This window comes from Ruditapes philippinarum, unplaced genomic scaffold (genome assembly GCF_026571515.1).
Source record: "Ruditapes philippinarum isolate M1 unplaced genomic scaffold, ASM2657151v2 ctg1525_1_1_1_1, whole genome shotgun sequence".
Taxonomy (NCBI): Eukaryota; Metazoa; Mollusca; class Bivalvia; order Venerida; family Veneridae; genus Ruditapes; species Ruditapes philippinarum.
Genome location: NW_026864043.1, coordinates 80,213 through 98,670, shown reverse-complemented (window position 1 = coordinate 98,670; position 18,458 = coordinate 80,213). Strand labels below are relative to the sequence as shown.

Sequence of the window (18,458 nt, the reverse complement as noted above, 5' to 3'; positions counted from 1 at the left end):
TGCAATTTTGGGTCGGACCTCAAATTTCGTTGGACCCAAAAGTGCGGTGTTACAGTTCTCGTTCGTTTACTTTATATAGAAATCTATTTGGGTGCTATATGTCTGATATCACTTAAAGACCCAGGTAGTTTTTCAAAGTTGTTACCCAAAGTTGTTACCCATTGATGACATCGGACCACGGGATCGTCTGCTCACTCATATACTCTATATTCTTAACGTAAAACATAAGTTAATATATACGAGATAGACATTCAATTTCCTTAGAGAAAGGTTATATCATTTACGGGTGATTTCATGATGTTGCAGTTTAATTACAATTATGTCATGATTTACATTTTAGGAAGCACGGTAAATTTACAGATTATCAGGAATTGAGATTTCCTTTAAAAAATGTGTTCATTTTTAAATATTATATTTGCTGCCGATTCAAATCACTTCGTGTGAAAAATTGATTTATAAACATTTTAAAAAGGAAACGGTAATGTTTTCTTTCGGTATTTATATGTCTGAAAAACTGATTTATGTCAGAGGTAAACATTAAAGTACTATTCATTTAAACATGTACTGATAAAAAGGCATGCAATAGTGGTAATAGTCTGTTCAGACATTGCCAAACATAAAATAGTATTTTATTTAAGTTGATTTAGCACTTGTATGATTGGAAGGATTCAAAGTTGTGTATGTGTGTAAGAACAACTATGCTGTGGTGGGTTTATCGAAGTCATCGGGCTTTGGGATGGTGTTGAACTTGAATGTGTCTTTTGTACGTTCTAAGATGTTTTTCTAAATTATGATTTGATATTTGTACATCATTTATTATAGGTAGATTTTTGTGGCTATTTGGTTTCCATTGTAATCGTTATAGATATAACTTTGTTGGTTATAACTGGCAGGACAACGTAGGCATATATTTATTTACTAAGTATCATTGTATAGAAGTGAATTTCTTTGTCGATATTACCCTTTTGTGTAAACTAGTATTTTGGAACATTGTATATGTTCACTCGAAGAAGAAAAACTTACGTTTATATTAATTATTTGGTTATTGTTATTTGTGTTTACGGAATATAGGGGTCTTTTTGATTGATAGGCGGCGAAACGGTAGCCGATTTCTTGTATAATCCAACAAACCCCTTATATTTCCGTAGGTCAGTAACAAACCCAATTATTGATTTATTTCACCTACAAACTTTCATTACCTAGATGAGAAGAAGCATGTGATGGGTGGGTAAAGTTAAAACAAACTTAGTAAAAATATTCGTGTACAAAATTGCATATCGATAAACCTGTTGGCACATGAATTGATTGAAATGCTGACATTCATACCATTTGATGTTGTCTGATTAATATTGACAATGGAAATAACACGTGTGCCACAAAAAGCTTTGTTTCATTTGTATAAAGGAATACTAATCACAATTTGTAATTTTTGGATTTTCATTTTTGATAAATGGCCATCAACTTGTTCTTGCGTGACAACAGTAGGTCAACTACTGACCCACGATAAATAAATTGAAGGTCACCATATAAATGCTCTAATTCAATGTTAACACTAGATGCTAGTGGAAGGAAAGTAAATTATCATCGGTTTGTCGGACTGAATTTTTATTCATAGTTTCATATGATACCATTCTAAATATAAACTATTACATGATCTTTATTGTTTTCAAGCTATATTCCCGGATGTACTTCTTGTCTTTGGTTCCCTGTTTGTATTCCTGGTTCTGATTGACGTCTTCATCCTGGCATTTTGTGTGTATCTAAGATATTTCAAGAAACCGGTAAGATTTCTTATATGTCTCTCATTTTCTATTGAATGAGAACACGAATGATAGATATACGTTGACTTTAACGTAAAGTTATGGATCGTTTGTATTCGTTGATTAACAGCTTTTCTTACCCATTTCAATTACTGTTAGATATGTGTTTGTAATATACGGCCATGTGAAGTTTAGTATGCAGATTGATGTTAACATCAATAAAGCTTTAAAAGGTTACAAGTATGAAAACAGCCATTTTTTCAAACTAAATTTAAATATTTGCTGATATCATATCATACATGAATTCCCTCACCATACTTCTTTGCAATAAGTATGCATAGAAAATGAAATGTTAAATTTTCCAAACAGTAATTTTTCTTTCAGCCAAAAGAGCCAAAACCTGAAGTTCCTGAAAAGAAAACAGATTTTCCGGATATTTTTGATGAAGAAGAAAAGACTGGTGTCCCTCCAGCTGCATTCCTACAAGCTAGTCAAGAACACAAGGAACGAAAAGAAAGGGAAAAACTGGAGAAAAGACTGAGTAAAGCCGCAAAAGTTGCTCCTGAAACTAGGCGAGAAATTTTACGAATGGATGAACATCCACCACCGAGAAGAGGACCACATGTTCGTGTAGAAAAGAAACCATACCTCGGTTTCGAAAAGCCAAGTTTTCTGAAAAAAATCCAAAGCCGACGAAATAAAGATTACAAGCACGACAATGACTTGACAAAGGAAGATATTGACACTGACCGCTCTAAGGTTTTTGATGACGTACATTTAACTCCGATAGAGAAATCGAACCCTCCACCAAACTCGATACAACAACAGGCGATGAGAGAGCTGCGTGAGGACACTACACACCATGTAATTCATATTCTTGATATGTAGAATATGTTATTTAAACCAATTATATGTATAAAAAGTAAACCTGTTATGATTAACTATGTGTTTAAATACGTATATGTTATATCATAGGTAGATTCATATTAAAACTTGGTAAAATTGTATTGGTTCTTTTCATATTCACGAATCATCAAAACAAGTAGGATGAATGACTGATAGAACGTTGTATAGTATGAGGTTTTATTCTCAACACTGTTATAGGTTGAGAATTGAGTACCGCTCAAGCCGGTGCTAAGGGCGTGAGGGACATTGCACTTATTCATAATCACTCACGTACAGACTCAATCAAACCGAGTCTGCAATTCTGATGTAATTTTGTTGCGATTAATGCTTCCGAGGGATCACTTTGTTTCCAGATTTTTTAACGTATAAACCATGTTTTCTCCTTTATGGTAGTTGGTGGCTCCGGAACTGCAAATAGCGACGACTCTCATCACAAAATACCGGACGATGATCAACTTTCCCTTGACGATCTGACTCCACCGGAACAATTACAAGAACAACATACAAGTCCTACACCCAAAGAGCCAAAGAAGACAGGTGATCAATTTGAGAAGAAGTTCTACGGCCGAATCCCATTACCACCTGTGTCTGATACCCAAGTGAGCTACGATAAGGAAACACCTGAAAAGCCGTACACAGACAAGGAACGAAGACATCTGAAAAATACTGTGAATACATACTCTCCTGTTTTAAAAAATGATTGATTTATATGAATTTGACCTATAATTTTGAAAAACATGAATGACTTAAACACACAATGCAGTGTACTTTACTATCACCAGAGACAAAACATCATTTATTTAAGCATGCTGTTTGGTAATGTTACGTTCCGTTCCGTTTATTCTTTTAATGTTACAATGTCTGGTATCAACTTTGATTTTTGCAATGTTAAAACCTTCTTGAACGTATGCAATTTTCAACACATTACAACTTTTGTAATAACTTATTTTAATGTGCGTTTTAATTTGTACGTTCAGCTTTCGCTTATTAATAGCCAATTTAAATGTTTTGTTTTGTAAAATTGAAAAATTAATATTTGTTAAAAACCTATTTCAGATTGAGTCATACAGGTAGATGGTACAAATTGCAAGTCTTCACTTCCTTAAAGGAGTTTTCCCATCTTATTTCACTTTTGAACAATCAACTTACTGTTTTAAGCAAAAGGAATTTTTAGTGTTAAAATTTTAGTCATTAATTGATAATGTTTGAAATTTGTTTGATTATATGTAACATAACGATGTGTAATTCACGTTGAGCAGTTGTATAAAACATCTTGTCATGTTTTACTTTTATAATTTCAACAAGATTAGGTACATTATATCTCGTATTAATGCAAATGGTATTATGAACCCTTACATTGCCGCTGTAAGTTGAATGAAACAAGGACTGATAAGTGATTACGAAGAGTCAACATCATAATATAACTATCAATAAGCCCGAGAATCGTTCAGAGTATAATCAGACTAAAAAGTCACTTTATGTGCTATATTTATCTGGTCCTTTGTGATCATTGATTCCAATTTATTATTGTGTTGACATGGTTGGTTGAAGATTGAATACTGGTTAAGTCAGTCCTAGCGTGCATCACCGTGAATCTGCAATTTTCAATGCTAGAATTTGATATCATTGTTTTCGAGAGATCTCATATTCTCGATATTTTTAAACTGTTGCATTATGTTTGTTTTGTCACTGCTAGCACTTCATAGATATCATACTCAGTAAGATATTATTATCCAAATTCTACCAATTAAAGACATGTTCCGATATATTTTAGGTTGCATTAATATGTTTACTGATGATAAAACACAACAAAAAATACTATTTGTTTATTTCCTTCCATTAACCAAATACAGAATATCTTGAGAAACATGTACTCTTCATTTTGTGCTGAGGAAAGATAAGATAACTCCATTTTGTATTATTTCTATTTTCATAGTATATTATTTATTGTACTTCTGTGCATGTGTGTTATGTATTAATAATTGATATGAGCTTTAATTTATTAACTTGTTCTCACTTGATTTTTATGATGTCATAAAATATTCTGACTGTTCATTCTGTAATTCATCAATACTCAGTTGCAAAAAGTGTGCATTTGTTTAATTGGAAGTTTTGTATATATACTTACTGGAACAAAATAAAGGCAATTTTGATATTACAATTTGTAGAAATGTATTGACCACACAATGGTTTACTTGAAATTCTATGATTGCCAGAATTGTAACGGCGTTTTAATTGTAAGACGAAAAACTGAAGTGCTGAATTATGACTATTTAACGTTTTATTTGTCTAACTACGTGGTATGAAATTTGGTTTGAATTATATTATGTTAATGTTTAAAAATAAAGTATCCAAAGCCATTTACAGAAAGCTTAATTCTGTAGGTTTCTGTTTTTTTTTGTGTGGTTTTTCTGGTGTTTTTTTTTTGTAGCTTTTTTTACTCCCTCAGTTGTTTACACGTAATCAAAGTTCTGATAATAATATAAAATCTATTACACGTAAAACCATCGTGCAGTCAATACATTCCTGTTAATTTTGATACCAAATGCCAATAATTTTAAAATAGTAAACAAAATTTTCCTGTATTCAAGTTAACACTTGCAACTGAGTATGTTTGTGACGCATCATTTCTTTCAGCTTGCAGGCTATATGTGGCTGTGTAAAATATACATGTGAAGTTAAAACAAATGCAACTGTTTGTCCAGTTCTATTTGAGACTTTTAAAAATTAATTCAAATGTTTTAAATGTGACACTTCTAGCAATTACTCTTTTTGAAGATGATTTGTTAAAATAACTTACATATCTATAATAAGTTCGTATATCTATGTCGAAGTAAGTTGTAATGACAGTTATTTACAAATCTACTCGTATAGATGTATAATAGGCGATGATTCAACATGATACGTTGTATAAAGACCAAAGAGGGAAGCTGTCACCAGTAAAACATTTATTTTCTACGCTTTATTGAGTTTTTTGGACACGAAGAGGATGTAAAACTATGTATCAGGCATTACTTTAAAACGACATGTTGTTATCTATGCGTTTTTGCACATGTTTTGAATCATTAAAAATTTTTTTTTTTGGAAAGCATGCAATTATGTTTATTTGTTTATTGCATTCTTGTGATCCAATGCGTAGTCTCCATTTGCCTTTCTACAGAGGCGATAGTTAAGGTGTTTCCATTAAAATTGCACAAACTTCTTCAAAGTGATATCCTTCAATATCTTTTAATGTCGTTTGCGTATCTTAATAACAGATACTGATTTTTGTTTAAACCGCATATTAATTTTCGGTTGATGAGAGGAAAATCTAACTTAAAATGTTAGCCTGTAAATGAAGATATAGTTTCAGATAAGTCTTTTTTTAGCAACCCGTTTAATCGTTTTGGCTGTTTGTTTACGCCGATTTTCACACGTTTCTGGTCATACTTCGGTGGTCGATACCCTAGCTGCTGGATAAATTCCCATTAATTACCAATTTCTCCGTTAGTGACCAAATTCTTATCCCACATGATTTCTGAAACAGCCTATTGGTAATTCGATTCAATGCCCGTGATTACACAATTGGTGATTTCTCTATTTTATTATTTAGTATTATGCATCCCAAGAAGAATCTACTTTCTACTGTTTATGTAATCTTAAATTCTTAAATACGTGCATGTTTACATAATGTTTAGAGATATGTACTCCTGTTTTCTTTTGCCCTTGCACTGTACAATTCACGTATGAATGAAACCTTAGAATGTGACTCTTGTCTTAACATAAATATTTGAAATATTTTAATGCTTATTAAATCAATAACGAACATATAGAATGATTGATTTGGTTAGCCAGAGGCAGGATTTTGATAACTTATGATTTGTTTTTTGTCTTTAAGGCACTATTTCTCTTTAATTAACAAATTAACATGTAAAGTTAACAAAGTTCAGTGGCAATAATTCTCTTAAATCTTTGTAAACATTTAAAACTAAGATGTTTTAGAATTGAATAATATTTTCTTTATCTAAATCAACAATGCTTTCTTCAAACGTCAGTTATAATATAGGCCTGTGATTTTATACATGTGTATTATCACCTATTTTAAGTTAGTCAAACATAAATATTTCTTAAATATCACAGTTATTCTATGATGTTATCGTAGAAATAAAAGGAAAATTGAAAGACAATAACTGTTTATATAGTTTATTTTTACAATACAACAATACGGTATTCAGGACCAGTTTTGCAAAGCTTCACATAAATAGAGAAACATTTTGAGGGAGGGCATTGTTCCTTGAGATATTTTTGATACAATCATATAAAAGTATTATATGATAAAAAATTAAGATGGGTTTGCCTAAAGAGAAGTTTTAAATAAATATTTTTATTAAAGAAACGAATACTTATTATCAATCATGACATTTATCTATACATCTACTATTAACAGTTATCACATGCAACCAATTTCATTGTTTCTTGTTAAAAACAAGATCTTAAATGTTTATTGCATGAATTGTCTCAAATTTTCCGTTATCAAATAAGAGTAACAAAAGCCACAAAATATACCAAACACTATCAACAAGGAAAGGCAGCGTTCAATGAACGCAAACCCCACAAGCCAGGTTCAAATGAGTCCCTTTTTTGCAGTGGCTGGACGGCCACGTTGCAGAAACATACTAATTCAGAAAAAAGCAAACTATCCTTCTAATAGACGATAAACTATGGCGTTCTTTGTTTGAAGCGAAACATCTTGTTTGCCATTCTTTTTCTGAAGAAGAAGTTCGAAACATCTGTAAATAAATTTGAAAACTTTTCGAACGTATGCATTTCATACTACTATAAATATTCTGTGTATATTTTTCATCTACTGCTCCATGGGCATTTATACATATTTGTAAAGCAAGAAATATTACATTATCAACAGTATATCCAAAAAGGTACAGTTTAGCAACCTTAGCCGCTGTAGGTTCGAATTCCGACAGGGACTTTGGATTCTTTCACGTAAGGAAACTATCCAGCTAGCTGACGGAACGTTGCCGGTTCTAGTCAGGTACCTGTAAGTGCCTGAAATAATGTACGGAAGGGCAAACTTACCTTATACAACCACGTCTTGCGTGAATTTCTTAGATACCTTTTTTATTCGTTGTTCTCCCATTGCCTTTTTAACCTTTCAATAGAATGAATTTATATGAAATATATCTCATTACCATCATTAATACAGAGTTATAAAAATACTTTATATAATGCATTACATCCCAGAATAGTTGATTCATTATTTTCTGTGATTAATGATTAATAAAAATATATAATAATGTTCAAATAACAAGCTAATGTAGACTTTATTGGATACTTAAAGGCTAAATTCATGGGTATATAAAATAAGAGCACTGCTAGGCGGAACATTATAAAAGTGATTGTTTTAGTAAAAATGAAGCATTTGTAAGACATGGGAATTAAATAAAGTATTACCTCCTCCAAATAACAATCCTCCTATGAAGTTTGAATATTGTAGGCCAAATGGAAATTAAGTAATGCTCAAGAAACTGTTTTCAGTTTTAATGTAATAGTGACCTTTACATTTGACCTTGTGACCCCAAAATCAAAAGGGGTCTTCTACCCAATATGGACACTCATACTATGAAGTTTGAACACTGTGTGGCAAATGGAACTTAAGTAATATTCCGGAAACTGTTTTCAGTTTTTGAGGTAATAGTGACCTTGACCTTTGACCTCGTGACCCAAAAATCAATAGTGGTCTTCTACCCAATTTGGACAATCATCCTATGAAGTTTGAATATTGTGAGCCAAATGGAACTAAAGTTATGCTCCGGAAACTTTTTTCAATTTCTAAGTAATAGTGACCTTGACATTTGACCTTGTGACGCAAAATCAATATGGGTCTTCTACCCAATATGGAAAATCATCTTATGAAGTTTGAACACTGTGGGCCAAATGGAACTTAAGTTATGCTCCGGAAACAGTTTTCAATTTTAAGGTAAAAGTGACCTTGACCTTTGACCTTGTGACCCCAAAATCAATAGAGGTCTTCTACCCAATATGGACAATCATTCTATGAAGTTTGAACACTGTGGGCCAAATGGAACTTAAGTTATGCTTCGGAAACCAAATTGCTAACTGAAGGACGGACGCCAGGGGCTATAACATAATATGCCCGAAAATTTTTTGGGCATATAAAAACAAGAACGGTGACCCGCTGTTTCGCTTAAGCGAACTTTGCTTTTATAAAGGTTACAAATTTAAATATGTTGTTTCAAGATAAAGCGTTTGATATAAATAATTAAGGTATAAGTCGATAAGATACATAAGCCCTCGATAACTACAAGTATAATCTACCGGTCCGTCTGTATGTAAGCTAGTGAAGCGGACGATACGTTTCCCAATCAACAAAAGTCACTGCGCTCTATATATAGCTCACGGGCCGCTGTTCTGAAGAAGGCTAAACAATGATATGATGCACTTTTACTATGTTATATTACTGAAATACTTACTCGAAAAAGCACATAATTGTTTTATCATCATATTCTAAAACCAGGCAAAGTTTAAATATATAAGTAATAGTATTAGTTTTAATACTATGTAACCCGTGTATACGTTTTTATCAATATTACATTAAAATACATGAGCAATATAGTGATCTATTGACATACTTACCTGTCTATTAAGGGCACAATGAAATAGGAAAATAAAAAATCCCTGAAACAAAATAAATAAGACGGTTGTACGATCGATGTTGAATACTATAGACCTTTATTTATAAAACATTTCCTTAGAAACCGAAGTAATATTTTGCACATGGGTATTCTGCGGGAGTAACAATTTAATGACCCAAAAGCGCATACATACGATGGGTGTTCCAAAATTAATGCTACTTTGTGTTTTCTCTTTGATATAAGTCGTTAAGATCATTTTAACTCTCCCTGTACCTCAAAGTACTCCCCCTCTACCCTAACGCATGTTTCAGCCGATCAATCCCCTTTTTGAAACAGTTTTCGTACTCTTCAATGGGTATACTCATAAGATACTGGTAAATGACAGAGCCCAAGGCATATCTTAATTTGTATTTTTTTTTCAGGGCAGGTGAAATATTTTAGTTTGTGGAACAAGAAATAGTCACAGGGGGCTAGGTCTGGTGATAAAGCGGGATGGGGGAGGACAGTGACCTTTTCCGCCTTTAAAAACTCCGTTAAAAATGCGTGCCTTGTGAGCTTGCGCATTGTCATGCAAGAGTCTGAGGTACTTCAAACCTGTTGGTGGACGGCGGCGTTTATAGCGAAGTACAACGTCTCTATAGTACTTGCCTGAGACAGTTCTACCTTTCGGCACAGGAATTTGCACGACTGGGCCCTTATTACCATAGAATAGTACATACAAAACCTTCCACGTGGTTCGTATTCTTTTAGCAATGCTAGGGCGCAGTGCTGTTTATGTGGCCTAGATTTGATTAGAGCATTAATTTCGTTTGGGTTCGATAAAATACACCCATGTCCCGATTTAAATCGACCAATCCACCTACAAATAATCATATACGATATTTGACCCTCCCAATACATAATACACACCTCGCGATGAATATCATTCGGCTTTAAGCCAAGAAGTAGAGACCTACCTTTGATATAGGGGCCTAATTTCAATCACGATTAAGCTCTCTGTCCAACCATATTTGTATGAGTGTAACGAGTACGCTTCTAAACAATGTTTTACAGTACCAAGTTAGTGCAATTGTGAGCGAAATATTGACCAATTCTACTCTCCAGGTATCACGCTATCGACATGTATTAGTTTTGAGTTAATATAGCCCGATTTCCACAAGATAGAACATGAGTAACATTAATTTTGGAACACCCCTCTGTCCCCTGTTTGAAGCATCATTACACTACTTTGTCATCAGTAATTAAAATCGAAACAGAATTGTATTTAAGATAAGATTTTATGTACTTTACTAAATATTAAACAATTGGTACTGTACACTTCCTTCGATTATGTTGATTAGCAAGGTGGCAAGTGTCAAACAGTAGACAATGTTGCATACATTTACCTAGATTATGAAAATATGTTAACATAAACTGGATAAAAATGTAGGGGAAATGTACTTTCTCAAACCTTTGTAAAATACCTTTAACGAAATTTGTCTTATAAGGTGTAAGACGTATCTATTTATCATTTGTAAAAAACGTCAAATCCTACCTGTAGTCCATTTAAAATTGCAAATATGTACTGAAGGAATTCCGAGTTACCATCAATGTAAAACACCTCGACGATCCAGGTAATACCAAGGAGTGGAAGCAATACGCATAGTGCCCAAATGCTTGTTCTAAACACGATTATTATACATTTAATAACTCTTAAATTAAACAAGTACGTAAAGGCTCTAGGATTCTAAGGAAGAATTGACAACTGTGTTTTTAATATCTCTATATTTTTTATTGAATTTAATGCCTTACAGAAAAAATCAAATTAATATATTTAACGAAATGTCAATATGACTGTATATCAATGTATTAATATAAACTGTATTTTACTATCAGAAATGTGCTTAACCTTATAAGCATAAAACAACAACAACAACAACATCAACAACAAACAATTTAGATTTGATAAAATTACATGATTCAAGAAGTTCAATGAACATAAAACAACACAACAAAACAGCAACAAACAAACAAACCCAAAGTAACATACTTACTTTACTCGTTTCCCAACAGGTTTTGTCTGCATGGCTCTTGTACGAAATATAGCACGTATAACCAGACATAGACATATTGCATTGAACTTAAACAATAAATATTTAGTTTATTATTTTTAATTATTTGTTAATTATCTTTACGGTGAGAAATAAAACAAACAAAATAAAAATGCCACATTCAATCTTATATATTTTAACAACATATACATAATGCATCGAGGTGGAAAATCATGTTTACATACATTATAATTGTAAAACGCATTCATCTTTATAAATTTTCTTTTAAACATTACTATTTTTCGGTTTTACAAAGTAAAGGAATAAAAAACACGTGTAAAGAATTCTTACAGAGATGACAGCAATTGCTGGACCCACAAATGACCAGATCAACCAATTATCTGACGTTAACCAGCATCTAAAATGGTCGAAAAAAGACTACCTAAAGTATAAAAATATGGCAGTTATCAATAGATGAATAAGATGCATTCTTATGTAAAATTATATCCTCTAAAGCTACAAGGAAATGGAGAAAGACATACATTAAAAATCATTGGCCAGAAAATGCAATATATGAGAACAACATCAAGTCAAATATTTCAACAGAAAAAAAGCTTTTGCTGGCAATAAAATGTATCAATGTTGCTTAATTGAAACAATATGACAAGAACATTAATTTTGCTTACAACTTCTTGTTCCCGTAGCCTTTAAGCTTTGACAAAGCAATTGAAATGCCAACAATAAAAGCTGGTAAACCTGAAAGATAGAAAATCATTCTTCTCAATGTTCTTGTTCGTTCTGATCAAGTTAAAAATTAAATAAAATGTTTTCAGTTCAAATAACACATACACACATTAATATTTAAAAGACAGAAAATTTAAACCTACTCCATGCCATGACCAGAAGAATTTTCAAATTCAACCTTGTCTTGAAGACGTATTGTACTGCTATGACAATTTGGAGTCCTTGTAGAAACATTATACCAAAGACTACCAGAAAAATGTAATGCAAAAATACCGCTATAGCCGTACAAAGTTTCTGAAATACAGAAAATTAATCATTTTAACAACTATAATGCCGATTTAAAAAACAAACCATAACAATCAACCATGTACCAGTCATAAGCCATTCACTATTATAACGCTAGAAGACAAATCGAATGAATGTTAACTTAAGTTTTATATTGGTTATATTTCATTATCAAATACAAACTTTTTTCAATCTTATTAACCCCTTCGCTATTTTCAAATTTTATTACCACGAATGTACATATTTCATATTTTGTATTAATCAGGAATATAATGAAATGAAACCTACTTGATGTTCTGTTTTGTTGATACCAATTAGAAATACAAGGTAGGCCACAATTAAACATACACATAAGTGTATCATCACAGTTGTTCTCTGGCTTCTTAACCGCCTACAAACAAGTTTTTATTATTTAGCAGAATAAACGGTTGTATATTAAAATGTCTGTTACATCATATTATATAAAATTGTCACAATCGTGTCGTCAATACTTCCTTTTATCATAAAATGATACAAATTAAAATAATATACTTATAATTAATGTTTACTTGCTTAATGTAGTACATTAAACTAGTCAACTTTTAGCAATACGATACATCAGCAAAGCTGAGATATAGTATAATTTTTATGTGCTGAATATTTGGGTTTTTTTTTATTAATTTATGAATTATTATATTGATGTTTATACATGTTTAACATGGTAAAGTGCTGAATAATTGTTATTTTTCGTAATTCAATCATTTGTCAAATTAGGAGAGTTTAGGTATATTTTTAAAATAAACATCTATTCCGAACGACAGTAAAATAATGGAACATGTATTGCAAATTGTTAAAAACTTAAGTGGCTCATCTGTTGGCAATGCCTTTTGTAACTTAACAATTCTATATAATGTTTTTGTTATAGTGGCATCAATGTTATTTCTAATTCTAACATGACCCCATTGAACATAGAAGAACCGAAAGTGTGTGTAACCACAGTTTGGCGTTCTATATTTAGACAGGTGGCGTAATCATTATGCACGTGACGTAACCACTAAAATGTGACGCGCTAAGTACGGAAACAAATCAGGCGCAATTTATGTTAATATCAGGTACGGCAGCATTAATGTGTTGGTATCGTGTTAGAATCGAAATAATATATCCAAATCCGTGATTTGATGATTTGATCGATTGATAACATCACTGTCGTTCGGACGACCTTAATTATATCACTCGGGCTACGCCCTCGTGATATAATTCCTCGCATCCGAACTCCAAACAGTGATGTTATTGAGCGATAAAATCACTGTTTGGGATATATTATTTCTTACGTAAACTTACTTCCAGAAGGTAAAGTGTAGAACGATGGTTGCAACCAAACAAAGTGTAGATAAAGATAGACAGACCATTGAAATTATGCGAAGATCCCAAGCCGATTCTTCAGTCTGAAATAGTTTATTTATTCCGTTTACTTTTTTCTAGATTCTGTCCAGGTTTTGTCCAGGCAATATACGAGTTATTTTGACCAAATTATATTAACGAAAGACATTTAAACGTTTATATCTTATCTATGAAAATAGCTGCAAAAATCAGAGTTTGAAAAGGTAAAAAGGCACCAACTATGAAATACAGTGGCGAAGTGATAGTGTGGTTAATTAGTAATCTGATGTTTGCAGGTCGCTTGGGTTCAAACCCAGTCAGGACAAGCCATTGTTTCCATGAGCAAGAAACGTAAAACTTATTGTCTGGTATTGGTTGGTTCCATGAGAGGATTCAAGCATATTTCAATACGTTTATAACTTCCAACACAAACACGCTAAAATAAAATCGAATAAACAAAGTAATAATAGTGAAATGTGGAAACTTGAAGATATTGATTTAAGCCTTAATTCTAGTTATTTTTTTCTCCAAACCTAATCATAGCCTTTTCTTTATTAAATACGAAAACAAGACATAAATTAAATCCTGATTTTAACATTTCATAGTAAAACAGTTCTAGAAAAAATATTCCAGGGATTACATTTGAAAATTTTGTAACTTTTAGTCCCAGTTTAGGTATTAAGCGACTCTCAGAAGCGCATTGCGTTATTTCTTACAAATTTATTGTAAATAGAAACACTCTACCTGTTTGATAGGGCTCATCAATACAGCAAAATTTGTCAGATGTTCACATTCACAAACTGTGACGTCATTGCTAGTTGAAATAAGCTCACATCCATCGTCTGACCATATACCCTGGGATTCACTGATAAATATAATCTTACATAATTATGTACAAATCAAGTGTCAGCGATATACAGCTTAATGAGTTTATACATGTATTTAAATAAAAACACTGAATTACTAAAAATAAACGAATTTTTAAATTCGGACTTACAAGATATTAGAGTTTTAATCAGTTAAGTATCAGTCAACTGTTAAATTCAATAAAATGTTTAAGCGGTATTTAAAAATGAAGAAGAAGAAAAACAGAAACAAACAAACTTATTTTGAAATGTTCTTAGTTTTTCTTAGTTTGATAAAATGACTTCACAGACAATCGAATGCTCTTGCTATTACTTTTTATCAAAACATTTAATGTACAATTTATTCATTGGAATAAATGCCACTATTTTACTTATGCCACTATTTTTCCGTATATTTACATTTAATAGATAAAATGTTTCTGTTAATTGTACATAATTTAGAGACGCACACGTCAGTCGTCTGATACATATCAAGCTTTCCGGTGGTTAGAACAAAATATAGATTATTATATAGCTAGTTAGCTTATTGAATTTACTTTTTACAATATAATACCTTTCCTTTTGCCAATAAACGCATATTGGAGATGATAGCGTCTTCTGAAATATGATTAAGACATGGCATAAATGTATCACTGAGGAATACATTTTTAACAAGATTATTTGTAATCCAAAAAGTTTATTTCTTATGAGAAAATCTTTAAAAGGATTACTAAAATCGTTTATTCAATTATGTCTGAAATATTTTTAATTAAACCATTAAAAATGAAAGACTAGATATGCCACGTTTTGCCGCTTTGAATAGTACTATACACATGCATTTTGTCAGGTATAACTCACATCAAAATGCTCAAATGTAATGGAAATCGGAGGATTTAACTGCCTTGCTGAATATTCAGACGGTATCGTCATTGCAAGTATTGCTCCATTTATTCTGTTTTTCTCTGACGAACCTTTACCTGCACTATATATGTGTGTATAATATTAATATAAAGCATATTATATATTATTATAAAATATATCTTACTATCTATCACATTCTACAGGAAAGTCAATTTCTTTAATTTCTATAATATCTGATATCAAATACATGATTATTTTTCATACTTTCGTACACTCTTAAAGATATACTATGCTTATCCTTTAGTGAAATATTTCTATCATAGAAATTTATTAAAATTTATGAAATTCTTATTGAATATGTCTACTTTGGATAAAAGAATGAATAAACTATGAATGGGAAGCTGCGTTCCCTATTACAGGTCAAGAAATATTGGTCTTTTCTTTAAAATACTGTCAGCTTTTTAATGGCACTATATTCTTATTATGACCACCTATAGTGTAAAGAGTTTAAAACATAACACATCTACTTTGTATCAATACAAAACATGTTTATTGTATATTTATAATAAGACTGTGTATCCATTGTCAATATTTTCTAATATCAAATTTGAGCAAAGTATATCTTTGAATATTTAATTGTATAAACACATAAAGGCTACAAAGGTTTTGATTGGATTAAGCATGGCTATTAGTAATTATTATAATTATAATATTATTATAATTTTGTTAAAAAAGAATGATAGACGAATAAATTCAAAATATTGAAACATTAATATTTACACGTACTTTTTAGAATATGTATTTGGTAGAATGCCACTAAGGTTCCGGTATACAACTGCTGTAGCAATGACTTGATCTGTTACATCTACATGTACGTCATAATGGTTAGAACAAGGGCATCATTAATTTGAAATATGATAAACAAGATCAACAAGGATATGCGGCGTTCAATGAACGCAACCCTCACAAGACGATTTATGCGAAAGGACATTTTCTACGAGGATTGATCAAAAAGTTCTTGGCCCGATGTACTTCTTGTAGTCAGAGGACCCAACTAATGGTCTTACTTTTCAATAAAATCGCCCTCTACATTAATGCACTTTGCCCACATGTGCTCCAACTTGTTTAACCCTTTAAAATAGAACTCTATATTTTGGTCCTCAAAGAACTCATTGACCGCCTCCATGACACCTTCCTTCCAAAACTTCCTGAACTAAACTAAAACTCATAGCCACTTCCCTAGCAATGCTTCGCAGATCACGCCTTCTGTCCCTCATGACCAGATCGTGCACAAATTCGGCAGTTTCATCGTTGGTGGCAATGACGGCTCTGATTTCAGCTTTCTCCATTTGGTCTAAATGACACACCCCTCTACTGATCAAAGTGTGTTTTATATTACTTAATCTGTGTAAAACTGCGTGTAACTCGGTCAGTAATCTTCAATAAGTTATCGGTATCGACGAATTGTGTGTTAATGTTAGTAATGTGGCTAGAAGTATATCGGGCCGAGAACATTTTGATCATACCTCGTACATTTATATTCTGAATACTTAGAATATGTATCAAAGCTCGTAAACATTCAAGTATTAACCAGAATATGACATTAAAGATATTGTTTGTCAAATAATATGCTTTACATGCTTTACTCAGCCTGTATGAAAAGTATGTTAGTTTGTTAAATATTGTTTCTTGAAATCCAAAATGCATCTATCCAAGTACAATAAGACATGTATCTAATCATTTGATACGGTGACATTCTTGAACATAAAACTAAAAATTTGAAATATATAAAACTAACATTATACGAGTATAAACAAAATATTCAATAGTTAAATATGTTAATTATGACACACAAAGTATATTGTGTCACAAGATACGAATTTCAAGATATACAAAGTAATTCTAATTTTAATTTATTACCATTAAACGCTTGTGGCTGCAATTCTATTTTGCTGCTAATTGTGTTAAGCCATTCAATGTCCATGTTTTCGTCCGGATACACAATCTTGCTTTCTGCTAATGTTTGCGCCTGGAGCGCTGAAAAAAGTCGTTATTGATCAATATTTTTCTAATAAATTGTATCTATTTTCTTGTTTATTTTCTTATGCATGGTCCAATCAAAAAGCAATAACCTTGTTTACCATTGTACCCGGTATGTGTATTTCTAACATATGTTTTAATAGGTTCAGTCAGTACAGCGGCATCTTCTTGTTTTCTTTTTCTCCGAGTCCCTGAGTTGAGCTTGAGCTATGAATACATTATATACAAACGTGCTGGGACAAATTGAAGAACACAAACCGGTCTCAGAACTATACAGTTTGACCAAAAGAAAGAAAGACTGTCTGACAGATTATCGCTCGGCCTTAAGACACACACTCGTTGTGTTTCATTTAGTCTACCTGTACCTTCTTGTCTTATCCAGCGAGTCCCTGAGTCGAGCACGAGCCAGAAATATATTATACCGGCGAGTCCTGGAGGCTCTAACAAACCAAACAAGACCGGCTTATCACTGTGCGGCTCTTTTAAAAGAAACACGGACCGTCTAACGGACTGGTTTTTAATGGCCCGAGTATATGCACTAAAATTGTCGCAGTATCTTCTAATATTTCATTTACTGATTCCCTGAACCTAGCTTGAGAAAGAAATAAATAGTACTGGCGTGTTCAGACGTCTCTAACAAGTCGGAAAAGAACGCTCTAACCACAATGTGGCTTGGCTGAATGAAACTCGGAGCGTACTTATTTATTTTGAACCAAATGCATGCACTTTTTTTGTTTCACCCAGTCTTGTTTTCTACATTAATGATAATTCCATTAGTGAAATTAACAACTGTTAAAGAACTTAGGTTTTAAAAGCCTTAAATATGTTATAAGTGATATTAATTATTTATGTTGTAAAAAAAATAAATCATCCTTTAAATTTCCGACATTGTTGACGAGGTCATCTACTGTTTAACAAAGAGCTAGAAAAAAACTGTTTTATTCACACATGTAAGACAAGTCGCGTGTACGAAAAGAC

At 32.1% G+C, this 18,458-nt stretch overlaps 1 protein-coding gene across 2 annotated transcripts in view; it reads right to left on the bottom strand.

Annotated features, from left to right (window-relative positions):
* Window positions 1-7,739: 7,739 nt before the first annotated feature.
* Window positions 7,740-18,458, bottom strand: part of LOC132724249 (neurogenic locus notch homolog protein 2-like) — a 33,011-nt gene continuing 22,292 nt past the window's right edge. For both annotated transcript variants that reach the window (XM_060709081.1, XM_060709080.1), the window contains 14 exons: window positions 17,361-17,477; window positions 16,227-16,305; window positions 15,438-15,561; window positions 15,154-15,197; window positions 14,479-14,599; window positions 13,696-13,799; window positions 12,664-12,766; window positions 12,234-12,384; window positions 12,033-12,102; window positions 11,698-11,764; window positions 11,350-11,435; window positions 10,851-10,977; window positions 9,318-9,359; window positions 7,740-7,812 (listed from right to left, as the gene is read on the bottom strand). In XM_060709081.1, the coding sequence (XP_060565064.1) occupies window positions 7,741-7,812; window positions 9,318-9,359; window positions 10,851-10,977; window positions 11,350-11,435; window positions 11,698-11,764; window positions 12,033-12,102; window positions 12,234-12,384; window positions 12,664-12,766; window positions 13,696-13,799; window positions 14,479-14,599; window positions 15,154-15,197; window positions 15,438-15,561; window positions 16,227-16,305; window positions 17,361-17,477 (1,307 nt within the window). In that variant the 3' untranslated portion in view covers window position 7,740. The remainder of the gene's footprint in view (window positions 7,813-9,317; window positions 9,360-10,850; window positions 10,978-11,349; window positions 11,436-11,697; window positions 11,765-12,032; window positions 12,103-12,233; window positions 12,385-12,663; window positions 12,767-13,695; window positions 13,800-14,478; window positions 14,600-15,153; window positions 15,198-15,437; window positions 15,562-16,226; window positions 16,306-17,360; window positions 17,478-18,458) is intronic.